This window comes from Mytilus californianus, unplaced genomic scaffold (genome assembly GCF_021869535.1).
Source record: "Mytilus californianus isolate M0D057914Y unplaced genomic scaffold, xbMytCali1.0.p SCAF_5, whole genome shotgun sequence".
NCBI classification, from domain to species: domain Eukaryota; kingdom Metazoa; phylum Mollusca; class Bivalvia; order Mytilida; family Mytilidae; genus Mytilus; species Mytilus californianus.
The window spans coordinates 109,504,829-109,531,363 of NW_026262701.1; the positions used below are offsets into that span (position 1 = coordinate 109,504,829).

The 26,535-nt window shown below is 31.2% G+C and overlaps 2 protein-coding genes across 6 annotated transcripts in view; both read left to right on the forward strand.

Annotated features, from left to right (window-relative positions):
- LOC127700558 (lachesin-like) overlaps nt 1-26,535 on the forward strand; it is a 208,970-nt gene that overhangs the window by 42,673 nt on the left and 139,762 nt on the right. Inside the window, exon 7 of one of the 4 annotated variants that reach the window (XM_052204113.1) lies at nt 14,668-18,441. The exons of the other annotated variants lie outside the window; for them this stretch is intronic. Coding sequence (XP_052060073.1) covers nt 14,668-14,708 — 41 coding nt within the window. The 3' untranslated portion in view covers nt 14,709-18,441. Of the gene's footprint in view, nt 1-14,667; nt 18,442-26,535 lie in introns of those variants that run through there. 4 annotated transcript variants of the gene reach the window in all.
- LOC127700561 (lachesin-like) overlaps nt 1-26,535 on the forward strand; it is a 99,860-nt gene that overhangs the window by 10,312 nt on the left and 63,013 nt on the right. For both annotated transcript variants that reach the window (XM_052204116.1, XM_052204115.1), the window contains exon 2: nt 4,552-4,661. In XM_052204116.1, the coding sequence (XP_052060076.1) occupies nt 4,552-4,661 (110 nt within the window). The remainder of the gene's footprint in view (nt 1-4,551; nt 4,662-26,535) is intronic.

A 26,535-nucleotide genomic window follows, 5' to 3' on the forward strand; every position in this document is an offset into this window, starting at 1 on the left:
AATTGACTATACAAATATGTAAATAACATCAAATTAACTTGTGAAAATTAGATATATAACATTAAATGGAGACGTAAAGTTTGGACACGGATATTACTGTTAATTAAGATAAATAAATTTAAAATTTAGATCAGAAGTTTTCACATATGTATTTATGTTTATTCCTTAAAAGCGTTCTTTGCACCAGGTAAAACAAGTATTGTGCAATCTGATAATAAATTTCATTTCATAATGATTACGCGATATAAATTTTGCAGATGAAGCTTTTTATTACAGTGACAGCCACGACAATGGTTCAGTGAAGTTATATGAGAAAATTATGCTCTTCTGATACAGTTCATGCTATAACTAAGTCAAAGTATGGCAAAAAAAAAAGATTGTACAACGAGATAAAACAACCATGTCGTGGTAAAAATGTATGTAGGATCAAGGTGATTCATAACCATCTTCCATTACTTTTGTTACTTGATAAACCTTAAGCTCCCTTGATGGTGCACTGGCGGACGCCTCAGGTGATCGGTTCCAGAATAAAATTTCGTAGGAAAATTGAGTGCCGCTAATAAACTATATTCGGGTATTTCAATTACTAAGTAAATGTTTGGTCATTGTGGAGAGTTATCAATGGATTTGTATTAGATAATTAAAAAAAAAAGTATAGGATATTTCAACAGACGTAAAGAAAACCAAGACCAGAAAGCATACATGAATTGTTCCGTCGTAAATTTCCAGATAAATAATAATTCTATATTCATAATAATGGGGAGTATTAACTTATATTCATTACTAGGCTCAAAATTTAGTCTTAAATGCATGATTTTTTTATTAGTTGTTATTGGCTTTGAACTAGCTGTCAGTAACTGCGAGTACTCTCAGATCTGTACTTAGTGTTTTGTTGTTGTTGGGATGTACAAGTACCCGGCCACGTCCACTCTGTGTGTTTGTTAGATGTATTTCTATTTGTATCCATCTGATGAGTTAAGCCTTTTTCCTCTGATTTTTATAGTTCGTTCTTATGTTGTACTTTTACACCACTGTCCCAGGTTAGGGGGAGGGTTGGGATCCCGCTAACATATTTAACCCCTCCACAATCTGTATGTATGTGCCTGTCCCAAGTCAGGCGCCTGTAAATCAGTGGTTGTCGTTTGTTGCTGTGTTACATATTTGTTTTTTTTGTTCATATTTTTGTAAGTAAAATAGGCCGTTATTTTTCTCGTTTGAATTGTTTTACATTTGTCATTTTGGGGCCTTTTATATCTGACTATGCGGTTTTGCTCATTGTTGAAGGCCGTACGGTGACCTATCGTTGTTAATTTCTGTGTCATATGGTCTCTTGTGAAGAGTTGTCTCATTGGCAATCATACCACATCTTCTTTTTTATATCAACACAGATCAACATAACCTTTTATTTTTTGTCTGCATTATGGTAGAGACAATAACCTGCTGGTGATTGTGTGTGATTATCTGTGAAAAAAACTCTCAATATATATCTATATAATAGTTTTTTTGCACTTAAGGGCATCTGATAGAGTTTCAAGGGAGTTAACTTTTGGCGCGACGTTAAAGCGTTCGAATTCCCGCAAAACGTCACTTTCGGCGGGACTATTTTCCGTAATAAAAAACCGCTCCCAAGAACGGTATTTAGTATTTAACGATGCTCCAACTAATGTTCCCTATACACATCAACTTCTATGCCTTTAAGATTAGTGCTTTTGATTCTAACATTTTGATATATAAAATCATAAGAAATTAAACACTTATTACTGTTTCTGCTGTTCCTTGTCTTGAAGCTTCTGTGAAGTCTTGAACAATGAAGTGAACAAAATATCGTATAGTGAACAATCTCAAGACGACTGACCCTTTAGGTGTTAACATAATGCATGCTAATTATCATTTTTATCATCATTCATTCCTGATCAAATTTTGATTTAGGTCCGATTTTGACAGCGCACAAAAATAGTGTTACAAGCAACAAGCAAAGTCAATATCAATTTGTGTCAAATTTCATATCAAAAGTTCAGATATTGCATTTTAATCATTGTAATTCCCTTTCAACACTTCAAAAGAAGTAAGTTTCCTCACGGAAAATTTTATTCCATTTATTTATTTCAAATAAGAGAGGATGCAATAATAATAGTATGCCGCAATTATTAGCGATGATACAATTTTTAAAATAATATATAGTAATTTACTACCAAAATTACGCTATAATGATTAGTATTCCGATTTTAATCAAAACTTTAAAAAACAAATGAAATACTGGTTATTACGAGGAGAATATATGCCAATATAATGGCACAAAACCAAAAGAGGTAGGGCCAGTTTTCCATTTTTGGGAATTTCTCTTGACTACATTGCCCTAATAGAGTGTTAATTTGTCTGTCTTTAATAGTATCCTTACTATTCATAAAAGTATAATTTCATGGACAATGAAAATCTTATACACAGTAAATTTCTTTTTTTAGTTCTTGAGACCTTATTCATCAGTTACAGAAAACCATCAAAATACTGATGTTTACTTTCCTGATAATAGGATGAACTTTGATATAAAAAAAAATAAGCAAACCAGAAAAAAATGTTTGAGGCATGTTTTGATCTCCAAAAACTTTATGGACTTCAGGGTAAAAAGAATACTTGCATAAGTAAATTTTTGGAGAAGCATAAGGGGAGATTATTCAAACCTTGAAAAGAATATTAAAATGTATTTATTCAAGTAGATATTACTTACATCTTCAAGTAAATGTATATAAACATGACTTATATAAGTATTGCCCTGATTGAGATCTAAGATTGATTGATTGTTTTATGCTTACTGTCAGTCCAGTTGCAAAATAGTCATGCAAAATTTAGATATAAGTTAAAATTGGTGCTAACATTGTTGAGTTTTTACTTTATTTCAATTGTTACATTTTTGGAAAGATGTTTGATGAAAAACTGCCTCCTCAACCTGTATGTGCAGTGATTTTTCAGCTACATGTATGTTAGTTGTGTAGAATATTATGCAAGGGAAAAATTAAAATAACACTTAATCTATTTTCTGCGCCAAAGCGCTTTTCTGGATTTACCTTCATCAGGAACACTCAACGCCAAAACTTTGAAAGCCGGAAATGATGATTAACTAAAAAATACAAATATGGTAGTTCAAAGAGAATTGGCTTGTGTTTAATGTTGGCTATTGTTATTATGGTACATGCATATTTTTGCCCTTGAGGTCGAGAAACTTCGAAAAAGTTAAGAGTATAGTGCTGCCTTTGCTTTAAAAGATGTTTAACTAATTTCTGTAAATTGTGTCAGTTTTGTAGCTCTGTTGATATAAAGCAGTTTTATACTCTTTCAGTGTAACAGATAACTACAATTCAAATATTTCATTGGATAAAGCACATATATAAATATGACATTGTATTATCCAAGTGTACAACATACATGACATATACAGTATGACAAATTATTTAAATAAAACATAATACATGTACATAAACAGGGAAAATTAATGATATGCTAAAACCACAAGTCTTTTTTTTTTGTATATTACTTCCATAACTTATGGTAAACCAACTACTTTGGTAGCATAACACATCCATCTTTTAGGCTCTAACTTTACAGTAAGGGTTAACCTCAATATGGAAGACTGTACATTGAATTTGACCTGAAATCAATCTTTGTCCTTTGGTCTTGTATGAATCATGAATCGAAATAAATCAACTCGTACCATTACAAACTCGTACCATGTCAAATGGTACCACTAAAAGTCAACTCGTACCAATGTTAACTCGATCCAATGCGAACTCGTACCATTGCAAATTCGTACCACTGCAAACTCGCACCATTAAAAAGATGTAATTAACGATGTTTTATGAATTGTTCAAATTATTATATTTAATTGTTTGTTATCTTTATATCACTTTCAATTTCCATTATAATTAATAAATTACATTCCTTTAATTGTATGATTATGTCTGTAATTAACTAATCAACTTGTTTAATCTAATTATAAATGATGATTGGAGTTATATAATTTAACAGCTTGGAATTAATTGTATGTCTATTATCAAAAAAAATTCCTCGTTTATACCAAACACAAGCTGATACGAGTCGTCTCAAAGCCACATTTCTCACACTTTAATGCTTTGTGACAGTGAGAATATTTCAATATTTATTATGTAAATGTTTGTGTATGTTGATGAAATTGTGAAATGAATATCCAATGTTCGAAAACATTAATAGCAATATTTGATGTTTTGTTGATTTTATAAACATGAATGTTGATGAAATTGTGGCCAATAAAAAATAAAATTAAACTTATTCTTTGCCACATTATCACAGCTGCTAATCAAGATATAATTAGACCTGGGACATAATATATTAGTACGATTGTCCTAGATTAGAAAAAAACACGTAATAAACATATCATTATTTAAAAAAATCAACATTTAAAACATTTGTTACAGTTGATTACACAGTTCTATTAAATCAGCTGAAGGAAGGAACTTCAATGAAATGATTTTGTATTTTAAAATTATTTCCCCTTAGAACCATCTATTTAATATTTTTCAGTTTTTGCTGTAAGACCAGAAATAGTGGATGATATTTTACCAGAGGTGAAAAAACAAGGTCAAACAGCATACCTGAATTGTTCTGTCATAAATTTACAGTCTCCAGCACAGGTAAATAATCTGATATTAAGCAGGGTAAACTTATCCCAAAATGACATTTAGTCATACACACTTTCTACAGAGACCTTTTAAAGCTTAGGCAAATAAAATAAAAGTGGGGTTTCTGTTAAAATGCTAAAATTGTTGGGGTCAGTTGGTAGGCGAATAATAAATAAAATGAAGAATTGACCTGGTTACAACAAAGAAAACAGTCTGTCTGTAATAGTGCTTGTTAAAAAATGACAAAATATATATGGGAAGGAAATAAACAAACCGTAGGTTTGGTAGCATAACACATGTATTTTTGTAGGCCTTGACTATACAAGATCGGTTTGCCTCATTGTTGACAGGTGGTTGACAAGAAAACTTTATTATGACAAAAAAAGATGACTTCAGTTTTCTGATTTGAATTTTCACTTTTATGTAAGCAACATTTCAACAGAACCTGTATATTGTGTAAACGTTACTCTGTATATTTATTTGCCTATTTCTTATTGGGATTTTCTTGATAAAAAGGTGGCTGTTTGTATCATCTTCTGCTAATCTAGCTTGCTGTTTAAACTGGAAATAGAAAATTGTGTTAGAGCAACAAATTGACCCTTTTTCCAAATATGGCACCATGCAGTCAGGGCCAAATATTGTGGTTGGATAGATTTATCATTTAGTTTTAAACTTTTGAATGTTTTTAATATTGATTTGAACATATACTTTTATCGATTTTAACAGTATTGTGTTATGTTTAAACAGTTGCAATGGATTAAATGGAGGACACCAGTTGGTCTACCACAACTCATTTCCTCAGATGAAACTGTTCGTATTGATTATGTTGTTGAAGGAAGAAGGAAATATGATGTGGTGAAATACAAATCAAAAAATCGTGATATTTACCAACTGATTATTCGATCATTAACGGAAACTGATGCAGGGATTTATAGATGTCAGATATATCTTCCAAATCAGAATTACAAGGAATGGCCTCAGAAGTTTGGGAGATTAACTGTGCAAAGTAAGTTATAACATGTGATTAAAGTTTGCCATGACATTGGTTGACATCATTTAAACCCATGCAGTGATACATACATACATATATATATACTTCGTAGACTAAACAATTTTTTTTCATCAGTTACATGTATCATTTATAATGTGAAAAAAGGAAATGTGGTACATATATGACTGGCAATGTGACAACTATATAACAGAGTCCAAATGATGTGTATTTAAGCAACTTATAATGGTCTCATACTATCAAAATGACAGTAAATTGTGCAAGGACATATCAAACATATATAGAATAACTGCACATTGTCTCAAAATAAAATTATAAGTTTTACATTTCGGTGGCAGACCATTTTAAACTCTTCTGAATGTCTGAAAGAGACTTTTCCCGCAAAATATGAGTAGACAGAAAGTTCATTCAAATAAATTGAAATGAATTAATAAATGTTATAGTTTTACCTCCAAATTTTATGATAAAGTTTGATACAGCTTTTCATTACTTATTTTCATATTTCTCTATCAATTCAAGTTGAAATGGATTACTGAACTGAGCATTTAAGGGGCATTAGCTGTCAAATTCCATATTTTCACTCAAATTCTCGTTTTTGATGTCCATGATAATAAAACGTATATATTAAAAAAAAAGATTACAAAAAGTCTGAAATATTTTAGTATAGACGCCATCTGATTAACCATCGAAATGACCTCCGAAGACTTTCGACGGTCTTAAAATCCGACATTATTTTCCTTGTAATGGCCGAGCACGCCTATCACATACATAAACCATCTCCAGCTAAGTGGTTCAATTGAAGTTTCCACGAATACGGATTCACATGAGGTCGAATTATTCACTTACAAGTCAATAATACATCAGTATTTGTTTTGAGCTTATTTTGACAAACTGGGCTAAACTAACTGCTTACAACGAAATATGATTTCAAAATTCTGCTTTTATAAATACTTGAAAAAAAAAATTGTTTTTATTTTTTTTCTTACTCGTAACTTATGCCCCTTTAATTTGTCTTAACTGCATTTTAGGTTTAAGCATTATTAACAGGTGCTTTGTCTAATAAATTAATTCTTAATTCCTTAATTAGCCTTTAGTTATATAATAACCTTTACATTTCAACTGTAGTAAAATGTAAATGAATGGGTTTGTTTTCCGAATAATTTGATGGTATATTATATGCATAATGTTGCAGTTTGAATTAAAGTGGTACTAACTCACTATCTATTGTTTGCCAAAAAGTATAAATCTGTAAATAGAGTAACATGTTTATGCTCAGTTGCTGTAACATGTATATTTATAACGATAAGATATGATGTAAAGATAAATAGAAATAAATACACTATATTAGTAGGATTTGCACTTTGAGCTATTTTTTTAAGTCGAAAAAAAGTGAAAATGAATACTATTTCACTGTATACAAAATACATGTGTGCTAGAAATTTGTTTGTTGTATGTGAATGTTTTTACATAAAAGCTTCAGACGACACATTCTTTTTACTGTAAAAAAAAACTGAATGGAAAATAATTTCATTTCAATTTTAATTCACATGTTATTTAACACATTTTACAGCCGCTCCTTATATATGGGATTACAGCGCTGCCAGTATAACTGTCCAGGAAGGACAAAATATCACACTGGTTTGTGAGGCTGATGGAAATCCTGCACCAAATATTACATGGAAAAGGGGAGATGGATTCAAACTGCCTAATGGTAGATTCCAGGAAGGGGTAAGGCAAAAAAAAATATATATTTGCTTCTCAAGCAAGCTGCTCTAACTGTTTTTGACAAGGTTAGATAAAGTACAAAAAGACTTAGTGTATGGGTACGTCAGGCTGATGGGCGGGTTGGGAAAAGTTGGTACCAAAAATACCTGAAGCTTCACTGAAAGATTCCACACATGTTGTGCACCTGTAGTTATTGAACTCTTTTAGGATTGTTTTCCTGTTTTCCAAATTTGTGATTAACTTAGCCAAATTAACAAAAAATGGTACAAGTTTTATGTAATGTTCTGTTTTGCAGACTGTTGTGAGTTTTTAAAAGTTTTTCTTGTTGGCCAGGTTTTTTTTCTGATTTTCCTTGATATCTTCTACTTCTATACTACAGTACTGCTACAGCTATTACAAGTCGAAATATTGACAGAGTTTAAAATGACTTATGTGTATGTTCCAGACCATATGAGTATTTGGACCGTACGCGTACGGTCCGGACCGTATGCGTATACTCGTACGATCCGACCATACGCGTACGATCGGACCGTATGAGTATACTCATATGGTCTAGTACGAGCTGGACCATATATGTATTTAGACTATATGGGTTAATTTAAGACAAACATTTGTCAAAATCTTTTATTGAGTTTTACAAATTGATATTATTACAATTATATGAATAAAGTGAATAAGTGAACATTCAATCAATTGAAATTAGATATTTATTTTTTTTATCTATCTGAATCCTATTTTGGCACTCTCACCCAGGGTGACACCTGCTGACACAAGGAACGTCATTTTATTTTTACATTTACATGTTTTTTCATGCATGTTCTTTTGCATTTGCATCTCTTGCTAGCAAGAAAAAAGCTTGCTTGTTTTACGGCAGCCGATGCAATGAAAATTCTTCTGTTTTCCAATGTGCAGTTTCAATTTTACGTGTCATAAGTTCTATATCACCCATATCATAACAAGAGTTTAATATGCAAAATTCACACAAAATTGTACAAACTTGCATCTTTACCAATTATATCATCAACCCTAGATAATAATCGGTGAAGATCCTATCAACAACTGGTATTCTTACAGTAACAAAGCTATCTTCCTCAATTTTTGCATTGGTTTTCGACACGTTTTTATTATATTTTCTCATTGTATTTTCAACAGATTTTTTAATAATTTCTGTTCAGTATCTTCGACAGTTTTTGTAGTAAAGTTCCTAAATGTTCTAAAACATTTCTTCAAACATTATGTTTACTTCCGATAACTTCAATTTCAGTGAGCATAATTCAATGTCATATATTACTGACATGCCAAAATCAGGAGATTAACAGATTAGATAAACGTGACTTTTTGAATAGTTAAAATAGTAAGTTTTTATTTCAATTACAATTGAACTTTTTAAATTAACTCGAGATTTCAGTTATGCTGATCTGTAATATACGTTTGTAACTTATAAACTTGATCAACTTCTTAAAATAAGGTAGATCTTACGCATACAGTCCGACCGTATGAGTATTTTGACAAAGTACGAATACTGTCCAGACCGTACGCGTACGGTCCAAATATTCATATGGTCTGGAACATGTATACTATTACAAAATAATATCCTACATACAATACAAATCTGACTTGTGCGTGTTGTAATAAATATGATTATAATGAGTTGTTTTCTGCTTTAATGAAAATATATTACCATAGAAATAAGTAAGACACAGCACACTAAATATATTGTATAATTCAGTCATCACTTTGTTAATTCCTTTATGTCAGTAACGGAAAGGTCCGCAGCATTAATCTCCACATCACATAGGAACATTATTATCACACTAGTTTATTTGCCAACTACACTATAGTACTGTTCTTAAACATTTTTTACACAATTTGTTGCTCTTTGCAAATTGTATCCTGGTTCTAGACAGGAAAAATGGGCTGCTTCCCATGCAAACATGATAACTTGAAAAAGACATCTTCTTATTTCTATATATAGACCTTTCTATCAATTTTTAATGCAAAATAACTTTTGAAATCAAAAACTGAAAGTTTTTTTATTAAAATTGATGTCCCTCTTCGGGGAAACAACTGGTCAAAAAGGATCAATTCTGGAATTTTGTTGAAAAATGTTAAACAGCACTCGCCACGATAAAGCCATTTTGTGAAGATTCAAACATCAATCAATCAATCCTACAATGGTTAACATTGTGTATTCCCATCACTTTTAACTAAGTCTGTACTTTTTTTTTATGCCAACGCCGTAGGCGATGGGTGCATTAAGTGTTAACTTTGACCATCCGTCTTTTTAAGCACATTTACCAGATCTGCTTCAAAAGTATAGAATAATGCTACATGTCAAACTAACTCTTTCAGGGTGGTACTTACACGGTTTACCAAATCGAAGCTACAGATCGTGGAGAGTTTATTTGCATCGCTGATAACAATATTAAACCACCAGCATCATATACAGTACAGCTTGAAGTCAGATTTCCTCCTTACTTTATAGCTGTTGAGGACACCGTGGGTCAGGGACAAAATCAGATGTTTGATGCAAAGTTAGAGTGCTTAGTAGCCGGTAAGTTTTTAGAAGCTAATCTACTGTAACAATTTGTTTGACTAATGATGATGGTTGGGAAAATTATTTCATTCATTTTTCCTATATGTTATTTCCCTACTTGTTTGTATATAACATTTTGTTTTTGCTTTCTGTTATAATGATGCCTCTTTTTCAATATCAACACATGTGTCCGGAGGACATTCAGAAAATAAGATCTTTGTATTCATGCTTATTCAATTTAATGGACTTCTATGCGACTGTCTTACAAGCGAGAGTTTTAGCTAGTTATAAAACCAGGTTTAATCTACCATTTCCTACATAAGGAAGTGTCTATATCAAACCAGGAATATGAAAATTGTTTTCCATTCGTGTGATGTGTTTGAGCTTTTGATTTTGACATTTGATAACGGACTTTCCAATTCGAAATTTCCTTGGAGTTCAGTAGTTTTGTTATTTAACTTTATACTAACAAGCATAAATGTTTCAATTACATCTTTATATAGATAAATGGTGTTTAAGTTGCATCCCTGTCCACCATGAAATGTATGCTTAAACAAAGCTGAATTTCTATTCCTAAGAAAAAATAATTAAATAGGGTTATAAAGGTCATTGAAGGTAGACATGAGGATCAATGAATTAATTTAGTCTGCCCTAAATGGTAAATAAAATTAAGGTAAGTTGTTCAATTAATATAATTAGCATCAACATTAATCATTTTGTATTCTCGTATATGGATGCTACAATATGAGACAGGTGCTACCTGTAAAGTCTGTCTCATAAAAAGTAAAATAACAAAAATACCGAACTCCGTGGAAAATTCAAAACTGAAAGTCCCTAATCAAATGGCAAAATCAAAAGCTTAAACACATCAAGCGAATGGATAACAACTGTCATATTCCTGACTTGGTACAGGCATTTTCTTATGTAGCAAATGGTGGATTAAACCTGGTTTTATAGCTAGCTAAACCTCTCACTTATATTGACAACGATATGTGAACAAAACAAACAGGCATTGTGTTATAATCTCAATCACTATAAAAACTAACAAATATGTCAACAAAGAAACACAAAAAGGCATATAGACAAAGCACATTAGCAAAAATGAAAGACAAGAATACAAAGATTTACCATAGCACAATAACACAATGATGGGATGTATAAGTACCGAGCCACATCAAATGTATCACCAAAAAAAGACTAAATAGTAAAAGTAATATTCACAAAGACAAATAAAAGAATACTATAACACGTTATTAAGATGATAAACAACGTCAGTACCCTGAATCTATATTTCAAGACCATATAAGCACGCGTCATTGAGTAGTAAGAGCTGGTCGGCTCGGAGACCGGGATAAGGTAACTTTTCTTCCTGCGGGACTGTTACCTTGTGAACTAGCACGTTAAAATCCGGCTCAACGTGTCGGTCTAATACGAAGCAGGGTTAATACTCATATTACATTAACATGTTCTCGTCCTGAATATGCATATTCATTTGCCGCTGGACGTTAAACAGCCATCATCATCATCATCATCATCATCATCATCATCATCATCATCATCATCATCATCATCATCATCATCTAATAATTTCTTATAAAAAAACGATGAATGAGCATTAAAATGTTATTTTATTATGTTCTTAAGTTGCAGATTTTAAAAATTCAAATATTTAAAAACGTTAAACCCTTCGTTAGTCTTTAAATCTCATTAAATCTCGAGAAAAATCTGCCGTTAAACAATTGGGTAAAAAAAATCTCCTTGGAAGTAACTGGCAGAAAATAATTGTACGAATGGTAAGATAATGCATGAATTGCTCATCATTGTCCTTTGGTCTATAGTAAGCCACACGATGGGTGCCACATGTGGAGCAGGATCTGCTTACCCTTCCGGATCACCTGAGATCACCCCCAGTTTTTGGTGGGTTCGTGTTGCTTAGTCTTTAGTTTTCTATGTAGTGCCATCTGTACTATTATTTGTCTGTTTGTCCTTTGATTTTTGGCCATGGCGTTGTCAGTTTGTTTTCGATCTATGAGTTTGACTGTCCCTCTGGTATCTTTCGTCCCTCTTTTAAAAAGTTTTGTTTCAGCGGCAATTATACCAATCAATATTTTCAAATACCTTCCAAATTGAATGTCTTAGCTGAAAAAATGTCAGGCTGAAAAAATATATATTATTTTTTTTTAGATTTACAAGTATATATATTGACCTTTATTATGTCACCCGATCGACAATGTTGGGTGACATATTGCTTTTCCTCCGTTTCTTTTTTTTATTATTATTATAATTCTTCCATCTTTTTTGTCCGGGAGTTTTCTCAATGGAACCAATCTAAATGATTGTTCACTATAACAAGGAACTCCAACTTTCGAGTTGCAGTGCAACTTTGGAACTAAAAGATGGCTGCCGTTACCATGGAAACCGAAAAAAGTTGAAAAAATGAAATTTTAAGGTTTTAGTGAATTATTTTGATATGCTTAAACTTAAAATCATCAAATTTTAATACAATGTAGTTGTCCACTATATACAGGTTTTGGATGATTTTGACAATGATCGGAACTACTATGCTGCCATGGAAACTGCGGAAAAAATTTCAAAATTTTCAAAATGCTTCAAACTTGATTAAACTTTACAGTAATGATGAGCAACATTTGTAGATGCGGTATTTGACGTTGGAATTTCAAAAATGGCTGCCGTTTATAATGGAAACAATGCAAAAACGTCAAAATGCTCTAAAAATCCTTCTAAAAATCTTTAAATAGCATTTCCTTTCTTAATATGGTAGATCAAACCCAGTGAAACTTTAATGGTATGTCCCCTCTCATGTACCAATGGGGTACCTGTCATTAAAATTTTGGAATTGGTCACCGTTACCATGGAAACAGCAAAAATGTTCAAAATTTCAAAATGCTCCAAAGTTACTGAAACTTATTATGTATGTTGACTGGCAAGTGTAGATGAGACTTTTGACTTTGGAATTTCCAAAATTGCCGCAATTGCCATGGAAACAGCAAATATGTGTAAAATTTCAAAATGCTCCAAATGGTCTGAAAATTTAAAGAAAAATGTATAGTCATGCATATATGTGCATTCACTGTTTGAAATTTTTGAAATGGCTGCCGCTTAGCGGCAATGGGGGAAGGGTGACATCCGCTATTGTTTGCAATAGAGATTCTAGTTGATAATTGGTTTTTCTGATGTCATCGAGAATTTCAAGGATAATATGCCGTTATGATTAATAAATGTATATTTTATATTCTTAGCATATCCTAGAGCTAGTGTTATATGGTACAAAGAAACCGAAACAACACAAGAAAAAGTACAAATTCAGGAAAATGACAAATACACATTAGAACAACAAGATGATCAGAGATTGAAAGTTTATGGGACATTGTATACTCTTACAATAAACAATGTACAAGCAAATGATTATGGATATTATTATTGTACAGGGAGAAATGAATATGGAAAAGATCAAGCTAAATTTAAACTTTTTGGTATGTATACTATATGTATCTTAAGTTGCCGTGTTATCATTTATCTGCTTTAGGTCATTACCGAGGAATTATTGAGTTGTGTGCATCATAGATATGTATGATGCATATTCTTAAATATGTAAATAATGAAGAGGACGTTGGTATGTTAAGAAATTGATAGATGTCGATTGAGTTGTGCCATTGGCAATCATACCATATTCCTGAATTTAATAGTAAGCTTTTTCATGCCCCAATTTGACAAAATACCCTTAGGCTAAAGTATGACAAAACCATAAACGAAAAACAAATATGACAACCACTGAATTACAGACTCTTGACTTGGGACAGGCAGATAAAAATACGTGGCTGAATTAAGCATGATTTTAAGCGCTCAACACTTCCCTAACCATGGTCAGTTGCATAAGAGCACAAATATAGGAGCAAACGACATGAACTGTTAAAATCAGTTGGAAATTGCTCTTCTGTTTGTTTATGAGACTTGAGTAAGCTAAATGTTGTATAATGAATGGTTATGAGGTGTGTATGTCTGTCTGATAGTGTGATTTCATCTGACATTGACCTCATTTTAAACGCTTGTTGATCAGGGTGAGAATGTTTTTATTATGTTTTTCGGATACTTGAAGTATATGACAACTATATTCAGTGTATAGTATGATTGTAGGGTTTAGATTACTGTCTCCTAGAATCTATTTGACCATGACCTAAATGTTCAAGCTATCTTTGGAAAGTTGTTATTATTGCAACTACATCACATCTCTTTATTTTCATCATCTGCTGCAATGTAATATTTTTGCTTGAAATTGTAAACATCAAGTTGTCAATTATTACAACAAAATATGGACACAAAGGTTTCTTTAATGAGGACTTGTGATTTCTTTCATCCTTAAATACTGTCATTTTCTTTTTGGTGAAGTTTGTCTTAATGTATTGTTGTTGTCACCATTTTTCTACCTGTCAATATGTTATATGAACAAAGACTGTGTGAAACTTGATTTTTTATACAATATTTAATAGTCTTGTTTTTTGCTTTGAATGAGAAACTTAGAACTAGCTCTTACATGACAACAATTTGGAGCTATCTATCTATTATTAAAAATTGAGTTTGCCTTGTATAAAAGCACACATCTTGCACATTTTGTGTGTCACATTTTTCATAATCTTAAAAGCTCTTGAAAATTATTTAATAAAATAATTAACCAAAAAATGAAATATTTTGATACAGCTTTAAACTTATTGATCAATTTTACATTTTAGAAACTATGGAATGCCAAGGACAGGACTGTCCATCTGTATGAGCTGGGAAAACACCATCTAATTATCAAGTTTCCATGATTACATTTATGTTTGGACTCATCATAAGCTACAGTTTCAAACAGTGCTTTTAATTTTGTTGGAAATATACTTCACTTAACATTTCATGTAAAAAAAAAAAATAACAAGTGTGATACTTGAATAATTATCAAATATAAAAAAAGCAATGTACATAATAACTAGCAACTCATGTATATAATATTTCATTTGTGACATATATTATTTTTGCAGTTATCTCCCTTCATTAATGATCAATCCTTAAAGAATCAATACTATACTTGACAATTTTTCAATAAAACTAAGAATTTAACAATAAGATCTATAACATGACTCTTGTAAAATTTGACTCTTCTTGTCATACTTTATCTTTGGTGAATAGTTGTTTCGTTGGCAAATTATACCACATCTCCTTATTTTTATGTTTATAAACAATATACAAATAAGTACATATTTTCAATAATGTGAAGTAATGCCCATTTTAACTTACAATAACAGTTTCCATTGATACAGTTCAAATTGGAGTTGTTTTTATTGGCTTCCATGTTAAAATGTTAACTGGTAGATGTTTATTATTTGCACATAAGTACAAGCAAATCTACAGAAAGATCTTTCCTAGATCATAGCGATGAACTAAACAAGGCTTATACAAAAGAAACAACATTTTCCTAATCTATCAGTCAGTAAGACAAGTTGAATTTGGTGGATCTATGAAGAAGATTTTACACATTACACTCTAGTATGGCAGCAAAGGGAAATTATTCTACTATAAATACAATAAGGGAAATAACTCTACCATAATTATAATAAGGGAAATTGTCTATAATTGTACAGATACTGTCAGGATGTTTGTCTGCTGAAAATTTAAAAGAACATGTTTAATAAATGTCTTTTTTAATATGAATTACACATTAATCAAAATAATGGAAAACGCATATATAGATTTGTGTTCTTATTTCAGGAGATGCATGCTTTTGATTAAACTTTTGATGAAAAAGGATTTCTTTGTTTCAAGAAGTTTTTGAAAATCAATACATATTTTGTTCTGAAAAAAGGTAGAAGATATAACAGCAAATAAAGGCAAACCTTTTTATGCATTGCCTCACAGAAAGCTAAGGGCATAACAAAATATTAACAAAAAGTTTGTGATCCTTAACAAATTAGATAAAGCACCTCGTAATATGTCTTCAAAAATGTGTAATGTTCTGAATTTATTTCTTTGAAAAAGAAATTATATTTGTATTACATTTAATTGATTTTTTGAAATTATATATATTTTTTACACTTTCAAGTAAAATTTTGGACATTACAATGTTATATATGTACATATTTACTGGGAACATTTCATATCTATTATTATGTATTTGTAGTTATTGTGAATACACAAACTTCTGAAATATCTTTCGAATCTCTAAGGTCTACTTGTTCTATTAGTCTTACACATTTACATGTTTTTTTTTTTAAATTTCATGTATTTGTGTATATATATATATTTATAAATTTACTATACGCATGATATCAAGTTTTCCCAATTGAGATTTGGTTATAAGGGGGTTCCTTTATCCTGTATCTCTACAGGTTTTAATCAAATATTCCTTGACATAATTTGAAATATATTGTACCCAAGAAAATAATATTCAAAACAAAGACTAAATATCCCATATAACCAGTTGATAAAAAGTGTGCCCATCCTATATCCTGTTACTGGATAATTGTGTTTATTTTAAGCTACCCTTATTTAGTATGAGGTCCACTAGGAGGTCATTTTTGTATACAGTGTAGGTTTAATGTCATTGTACTATAAACAGTCGGCTCTCGTAATGACGAACGGCTTGGGACCAGAGAAATTAATTCAAATCAAGGAAATTTGAGATATAAAGAGTAAATATGTATACTTATTACTGTTTGGTCCAAACACTCTGTTCGAGTTATCCAGAATTTCGACTTAAATGTGTTCGTTATAAGGTGTTATACTATGCATTTAGACTCACCGGCCTTTAAAAGCCTACTGTTAGTAATTATAAGTTGTCTGTTCATTCGCCAGTTGTTCCTTTTATTGTCTTTAGCCGTTACGGAAACTACCTTTTGGTCAATTGAGGAACCAGAGTTAATTATATTTTCATTAGGATGCTTAGTTTAAAAATTATCAGATATTTTCTACTGAATCCTCTTTTCCAAACTGTATACTTTAATGCTTTTGTGATTTGATTAAAAATAATTGTTGATAATCTTAAACATTATGCAACATGATTAGAAATGGAAGAAAAACGACAAAAGATCTCTATGATTATGTGATCCCTAAAAAATATGATTGATGTTTAAAATAAACTTCAAACATGAACAGTCTGAAATAACGATACTGAACATTTAAATTACAAATGTATTAGGTTTATATATTTTTTCAGCTAAGTAGGATCTTTTGAACTTCGACTTTATTCTGAAATACTCATTTCCTGAGATTTAGATGTATCAGTTAAATTTCATCGAGACTTATTAAAAATTATAAATGATAAAATTGAGAATGGAAATTTGGACAACAACCCGACCAAAGAGCAGATAACAGTCGAAGGCCACCAATGGGTCTTCAAAGCAGATTGTTTCAATTTATATGCAATCGGTTAATATTATGAAATAACATTTGCATAATTTAAAATGTTTTGTTCTTCTCTTCAAATGAGATACTTTAATAAAAAAAACAATTGAGTGCAAAAGGGACGAAAAGGAACTAAATAAATATAAGCCAAAGTACAAGTAAAAGGGACATCATGTTTACCTACGTATGCTCTAGGAAAACTATTTGATGAACAAGAAGCTCTAATTAAAAAGTCCACGGCCAGAATAAATATCCACTTCGATAGGTAAAATAGACCATCGACTTATAACTTAGTTGGTGTGCACCTGCGTCCCCAAGCCGTCTCCTGTCAACACAAAACACTTTTACATTTCTATCCAAAGAAAACAACTCAAATGGCTTACTGCCCGACACACCAGCAAGATATCCCAAATTTTATTTTCAAATGAGGACTCCTGGAACTTTTCAACGCACTATCCATACCTAATGAAGCCCCATTAGATGAATAAGGGTCGCGAGTCAATTAACAACTCAAAGACTATTTCATACCTCAATGGGTGATGAACTTTTATCATTTACGATGAAGCAGATTATTCTTGTATTGTTCCTGCTTTCCTTCTTTTATTTAACACTTTAATCATCCTTCCAAAACCATAGTTATATGGAAGTAGTAAGCTGTCCCTCTGTTGTTAATTTAAGACAAGAGGTGTGATGCATGTAAACACGTAAAATTTAATGTCTCCAAAGTAAGATTGGGTTGGTTTGATTAAGATCTTCTTTGTATAACAAAGGCAAATATGCTGTACAATTAAAAAAATGATATCGAACTAAAATCTCATCAAATATATCAGGCTTATAATTTGCATCTAGTCTCATGTTTCGTCTACACAAGACTCATGAAGGGCAGGAATCATAATCGAGGGTATCCATGAACTAGCACTTGTGGGATTCACAGACACTTCTTTCGTTGAAATAAAGAAACTACTGAAACAGTAGAAAGAGAAAAAAATATCAAGAGCCATTGCTAGGAATCTGAAGTACATAGAATGACTGATACTATCTAGCCAGGAATGTTTCCAATAAATTTATTATGTAGTTTTACATTATTAACCTAACTGTACTTATGAAATAAATTTGTTTTAAAATGATTCATAAATGGTTTATTTACCTGGTTTGGGATTATCGGAAAACATAACACAATACTGACATTTTACAAATGTTAAGAATAGTTTGAGGATAATAAAAGGATCCAAATGTTTATAACGGCATAGGAACGTTCATGTATGTAAACAGAAATAGATCAACATTATAAAATCAATTACTTAATTATACTATATTATGCCCAGTCCCATAGCCAGGGTGTTTCTTAGGGGGCTATTCAGGATCATGACGATCTGACCTGAATAGTCAAAATTCAATCTGAATCTCAACTCGACAGAAATAAGTATAACAAAAATACTGAACTCCAAGGCATATTCAAAAAAGGGAAGTTCGTAAAAACTGACACTAGCAAACGCTATCAATCAACAAAACAACTGAAAAAAACCTGCCATATTCCTGATTTGGCACAGGCATATTCCGAAGAAAATGATGGATCAAACCTGGTTTTAAAGTGAGCTAAACCTTTAGTAGTATTGTTTTTTCATGTGTGTGTGTGATGTTGGTGGAGTTTTGTTTGAAACACCCGAATCATTCATCGGATTTCTCTTTTCATTAACATTTAAAAAAAATAAAAACAAATACAGTTGTCCATGACTTTATGACTACTGCGTATTATTTATAGATGCTGATGATATTAGCTCCGTTCTAAAGACAAAACGCGTTTCTGACGTACTAAAGTGTAAGACAGCTGTTATATTTGATATATTTTTTCAATGACTTGGTCAATGCTATAGCTGGTGGAGATTGCGTTTTCTGGGATTTAACCAATAGTCAGCACTTCTCAGCTGACATATGATTTAAATGGTCATTTTCGATAAATGTACAGTAAATAAAATGTTTGAATTATCCCAAACACTCACCGTTTTGTATCTCATGTTTTTTTAATTTCGGCGCCATTGATGAATATTATGTGCTAAATAGTAAACGAGCATGTTTTTTTGTTTTTACCTCTCGGCCTTAGACAAGTTCAAGGTCGCCTATAACAATATAATCTGGCTTAGAAAATGATTTCTTAACCTCCAGTTTTTTCCCATGTTGAAGAAATTAAAGTATCAGTATAAGCCTAGGAAACTATAAAAGCATAGCAATTTATTTTTGCATGATGATGACGCAAGACAAAATGAAACTTTTTAAGAAATGGTTTATGATTCCAAACGGTTTAGTTATCGTAGTATTTCAATGAAGCCTGACAAGAACGAATTTAACTAAATGTCCAAAGTCCATGTATAGATAGCTTAAGCTAGATTTGGCAAAACTTGTTTTGGGATGTTTGGTTTTCATTCCTCCTTGGTTATTGATTTGTCTGTCATATTGTCTTGCTTGAACGCCCCTGATGAGTATTATGTAGAAAAAACGCACGTATTATGAACCTGGTATTTTTACAAATTTTTTCACTTTTTGGACGGAGTTTAAAAGATTTAAAAAAGATAATGATGATACCTCCGCTTTATATGTTTAAGGATTTATGTGAATATTTTTAATAGCATAAGAGACATTAAACATGTTTTCCTGTTCCATAATCAAGGATATATTATCTTGTGTTAGCAAGTGGCAATCTTTCTTTTTTCATTTTCATGTCAATATGCCTAAAAGGTACAACTTTTGATATAACATTGTGATTGTGCTAATGTATACGTTGATAAAGCAAACATTAGTCCATTGAATATCACAGATGTTCTTGAGTTGATTTTCAAAGGCATTGTTTCTTCCACTCACTGAAAAATTTATATGATAACTACATCCAATATTGGCTCTAGCTTTCAAATAAAAAAGCTATGTGTAAATCTTTAAATATAAGAAAAATAAAACAATTGCGTTTGACAATGGATTTAACAATGTCATTTCATTTAAACTTGTTTGTCATTACCAGACATAACTCGTATAAATTTGAGGACTCTGTGTGGATTTATGTTGAAAATAAGGACTACAATAGCAGATTTTTTACTTTCATTTATCGTTAATGTTATTTCTACAAATGGGTCGATACCTGTGCTGGTGGACTAGTATAAGAGATATTTAGTAATGTATTTGATACCTTCAGTTATAACAGTACCATAATGTGAAGGTGGTATCAGAAAGAAAACCGGATGTATTAAAAAAACGACTTTACAAATATGTAAATAACAACAGATAAATGAGTGAAGATTAAATATATTACCATAAATTGCGATGTGGACTTTTAAAACATGGATATTCCTGTAAATAAAGATAAATACATTTAAAATCCAGATTGGAAGTTTTTTTTCACAAACTTAATTATTACTATACTTTACCAGATTCTTTGCTGCCATTGCATCATGCAAAAAATAAGTATTGTGCAACCTATTAATAAAATAAAACACAACAATTGTTAATATAATGTTAAGGAAAATGCTCCGAAAGGTTTAACTGAACAACAATTTCCGAATATTCCCTTAATGTGTATGCTTTTAATGATTTCCTAAAATAAATTTGGTAGAAGATTTATTTTATAACAGTTGCATCCATGACGATGGTTTAGTAAAGTTATATGAGCAAATTATGGTCTTATGATACAATTCTTGTGATAACTAAAATCAATGTATGGGAAAAAAGGGAATTTATTACTTGACTGATTGTCTATTTTGGATAATGTCATTATGTTGTAAAACTATCTTGACGTGGTAAAAAAACTTTTTTTTATTATTGTCTGACAAAAATAAGATCTTAAGATAAAAAAAAACATGTGAAATGTGTACATACTGATTGTCCAGTACTAAGAATTGACAGAATATAAAATGTTTACAGTAAAACAGGATTTTTTTTTTCAAGACAATAGATATAAGAAGATGTGGTATGAGTGCCAATGAGACAACTCTCCATCCTAGTCAAAATTTATAAAAATAAACCATAATAGGTCAAAGTACGGTCTTCAACACGGAGCCTTGGCTCGCACCGAACAGTAAGCTATAAAGGGCCCCAAAAATTACTAGTGTAAAACCATTCAAACGGGAAAACCAACGGTCTAATCTATATAAGAAACGAGAAACGAGAAACACTTACGAACCACATCAACAAACGACAACTACTGAACATCAGATTTCTGACTTAGAACAGGTGCAAACAAATGCAGCGGGTTTAAACGTTTTAATGGTACCAAACCTTCACCCTTTTTCTGAAACAATAGTGTAACATCACAACATAGAAAGACACACTATAAAATATCAACTGAAATAGCTTAACTCATTCAAAGGACATATTAACACCAACGAACATACACTGAACAAATAGATTTGACCTATGATACAATGTAAATACAAAATAAATAAACTAAGGGAAGAATAATAAAAGTAACATGTTATATCGGTATGAAATGTTAAACAATTTAAGAAAAACAATATGCTCGAACAAAAATATCAGCCATTTGCAATAACTTTAAACACAGGTAAATGAAAATAATTTTGTTGTTAGGTATACGTGTACAGTTTCAATAGAGAAAGGAAATATTTTTACAAAATAAATAATTTTGATGCTCATAGTACGAATTGAAAATTTATAGTAGTATTAAACATTTATCAAAGCTGGTATATAGACCAGATATAACCCTGAACAACATTAAATAAAAAAGCATTACAATTAGTATCAACAGGTCAAATAAACAAGAAAGTACGATTTGAGAGTACTCGCAGTTACTGACAGCTAGTTAAAAGCCAAAACAATTAATAATAAAAAATCATGCATCAGAGACTAAAATCAACTAAAACACATCCAAGGGATTTAGTATTTTCACGTCATGGACAGTCAAAGAAGACATGACTTGTGCAATGCCAAAAATAAATGTATCGACAGACAGTAGGATATTTATGAGTTTAACCTCTTTATAGATCAAAATGAACGTGGGTGTGTCTTTATACATCCCGTTTGAAAAGAATACAAATTTAGTTATGTTTTAATTTGCTGATGACAAACTCGATATTAGTGCCAATGTAAACTGTATTCAAAGATATAATTACAACATAGTATCTGTAGATATAGAAGACTGTAATTGGTTGAGACAACATACACATTGAACAATAAAATAGTACAAAATACACCACCTAAAACTGAAGTAAAACAACAAGAAACCCTTTACAAATTATCATTTTAGCTTGTAATCATGATATAATGATACATGTAATAAACAAGGAGGAGGTTTCAGGAGTTTTCAGACAATCCAATCTCTGAAAAATATTAAAACTATCAAAGTCAAGATTCCGATTGAAATTTAACAATTAATTCAAAGTCAGAATGTCATTACCCTCAAATTTCCCCTCTTAGAGAGTGGCTGTGACCCACATAATTTTCAGTATTTGGAAATTAACATATATTGTTATCTCCTCTTTGATTGAAGCTCTCTATGTAACATATATATATATATATATATGCAAACTGATTTACACTTTGATCTGAATAGAAAACCCACTAATTCATTCCCTCAATAACTTCTTTGTTATCTTCTGTATTTGAGCATTCCTAGCGATGTGTCTTAGATGTTATGGGGCAAAATATTTTACCCTGTATCATAGGAAAAAAACCAAGGAGTCTGAACATCTGACACGAATTCCTAAACCTCACCTAAGTACATCCTTAAGTTAATTAAAGTCAAGAAATTTTAAGTCTAAAAAAAATCTTCTCAGGACTAATGCTGAAAAATCAACATGTCTTCTATCAATTATATGATTTAAAAAGCACTGGTTCCTAGTAATTTGAAAAAAAAAAATTAACAGAACTGTTTTGTTTGAAATATGTACTACATTCATGTATATTTCTCTGACCTGGCATGAGCCCAGAATTGGTGGTTCTTTGCGTCAAGATAATCATAATATTAATTCTGTGTCAAAAGATGACATTTCAGGCATAGGAACACATTATTCATTATGCATTGGTTAATTGAACAAGTTATGAAACTCATGAAATGAATTATTTTGCCTCAACAGAAGGACGACATTTGTTTCTTCATTCTACTTCTGGGTAATACAATGAGACGTTAGTTGAACTTTTTTTCAGGGTTACCAGAAGGGCTTGGAATTTATGCATAAAGAGTGTGACATTGGAATAAAGCTTAACTGATTGTAATGTTTTGAAAATTCATCATCTTACAAAGAACGATTTGATTGTTTTATATCAATAGCCTAGGTGTTTTGAAGTAGCCATACAAAATGCGGCAAATATAATATGTCAAAGAGACAGGACCCAGTGAAAAGTAAAATCACAAAAATTTTGAACTCCGAGGAAAATTCGAAACGGAAAGTCCCTAATCAAATGGCAAAATCAAAAGTTCAAACACATCATACGAACTGTCATATTCCTGACTTGGTACAGGCGTTTTCTTATGTAAACAATGGTGGATTAAAGGTGTAATACCACCAAATCATAGTACGTCACATCCGGTTGCATACGAAAATAGGTCGAAAAAAAATATTCCCTTGAATTTGAGAGTTGTAGGTTATTGGTCCTACATTTCATTGCAGTAAAACATTTCTGGGTCATAAACATATATCTTGGGTATTTCAAAGCACCATTATTTATTTATTTGGGGTTTCTATAGAATATTTTGGAAACTTGAGGTTACATGGTTACTAAAGCTTGAACACAGGTTAAAAAAGGGGGAAAATTTGATTGGTTAACTTCCAGTGATGGTTATTTTCTTATATGCATGAAATGTTATGTGAAATTTTTTCTATAGTACTGGACAGGATAAAACTTTACTCATGCCAAGTATTTCTTTATTTGAAACAAAGATAAATTCTGCACAATTTTTTGAAAAGTGCAAATTTAACAAAGACTAATAGGGGAAAATCAATGGTGGTATTACACCTAATATGGAAAGCTGTAGATGCACCTTTGACCTTGTGAGTACTCTCATGTGTTCAAATTTCTTGCTATTTAAGTGAATTATTACAAATAATGAAATATTCTGAGTGGATTGAGTCTCCAAAACACATTTAATTAGAAAATTTCCTTAAAATAGGACTTTACCATGAATATTAGTTGACAGAACAAGCCATACTTAGAGTTTTGAGGAGCTTTTTCTCCTTATTTCTTATATTCTGCTATACTAGAAAATTGTTCCTAAGAAATACTCTAATAAATATATAGTTTTAAGTAAATGAAATTATTTTTAAAGCAGTAACAACAAATTATTCACCAAAAGAGAAGCTTTTTATGTCCCTCTCTGGAACGCGGTGTAAATTTAAGTTTTACGTAAGGACTTATTGAAACCTCCTTGGAGAAAGTAAATTTTTATACGGATAGTTCATTCAGCTTGCATACTTCAATTAATCATTTATTATAACATTTCTATCATAAATGAGTGAAAGTTACCCCAAAATTTTTATTTATTGGCCTAAAAAAAAGAAATTTTGAGGAAATGAGAGGTATAAATGGACCAAAAGAGATCTTATAAGGAAGAAAAAGAGGTCCATTAGTAGTATTTATCATCCTAAAGTAATCTTTTGTATCATATTCAACTGTTTGTAGGCAGATGTGATAAATATTTGATCATTTATTGGTCCACACTATATTCTATCATGATGCGGCTTGGTTTGGATTTTTCGAAGACATTTTGCTCGAATCGCTGTAGATGTCGTCTTACATTATACTAGATTTTTCTCAAACTATTGAACTGATTATGACAAAACTTGACAGGAATGCTTGAAATAACCAGTATTACAAAGGAAAAAAATCACATTCAGTTTATTTAACAAAAAAGTCTTCTTTATGTGTAATACCACCAAATCAAAGTACGTCACATCCGGTAACATACGAAAATAGGTCGAAAAAAAATATTCCCTTGAATTTGACAGTTGTAGGTTATTGGTCTTACATTTCATTGCAGTAAAACATTTCTGGGTCATAAACATATATCTTGGGTATTTCAAGGCACCATTATTTTTTTATTTGGGGTTTCTATAGAATATTTTGGAAACTTGAGGTTACATGGTTACTAAAGCTTGTATACAGGTTAAAAAAGGGGGAAAATTTGATTGGTTAACTTCCAGTGATGGTTATTTTCTTATATGCAATGAAATGTTATGTGAAATTTTTTCTATAGTACTGGACAGGATAAAACTTTACTCATTCCAAGTATTTCTTTATTTGAAACAAAGATAAATTCTGCACAATTTTTTGAAAAGTGCAAATTTAACAAAGACTAATAGGGGAAAATCAATGGTGGTATTACACCTAAACATGGTTTTATAGCTAGCTAAACCTCTCACTTGTATGACAGTCGCATAAAATTCCATTATATTGACAACGATGTGTGAACAAAACAAACAGACATAATAGGTAAAAATGTCAAAAATAGGGGTACAGCAGTCAACATGCAGTTATTATCTTAATCACTATAAAAACAAACAAATATGTAAACAAACATTTACCATGGCACAATAACACAATGACGGGATGTATAAGTGCAGAGCAACGTCATATGTAACAAAGAAACACAAAAATGTATATAGACAAAGCATATTAGCAAAAATGAAAGACAAGAATACAAAAATTATCATAGAACAATAACACAATAACGGGATGTATAAGTACAGAGCCAAGTCATATGTAACAAAGAAACACAAAAAGGCATATAGACAAAGCATATTAGCAAAAATGAAAGACAAGAATACAAAAATTATCATAGAACAATAACACAATGACGGGATGTATAAGTACAAAGCCACGTCAAATGGATACCACCAAAAACAGACTAAACAGTAAAAGTAATATTCATAAAGACAAATAAAAGAATACTATAACACATTATTAAGATGATAAACAACGTCAGTACCCAGAATCTATACTTCAAGACCATCGTGTATTATTTGTGAAGTTGATACGGAATATTTATCAACAAGGTCTTGGTACCTTCCGATGAACTTTTTTAGAAAAAGGACGAGACGTTCTTTGACATACCCTTGGTTCATCAACTTTCTGCTCAGACACTGATGACGTTTTACAAAGTCTGAGTAGTTGCTGCATGCTCTTGAATACCGAATAAGTTGGGAAATGTATATCCGTTATGCAGGTGAAGTTGGTATATTGCTACTAAGGTAGGGGAAAGTGATAATTTCAAAATTAAAATCGTC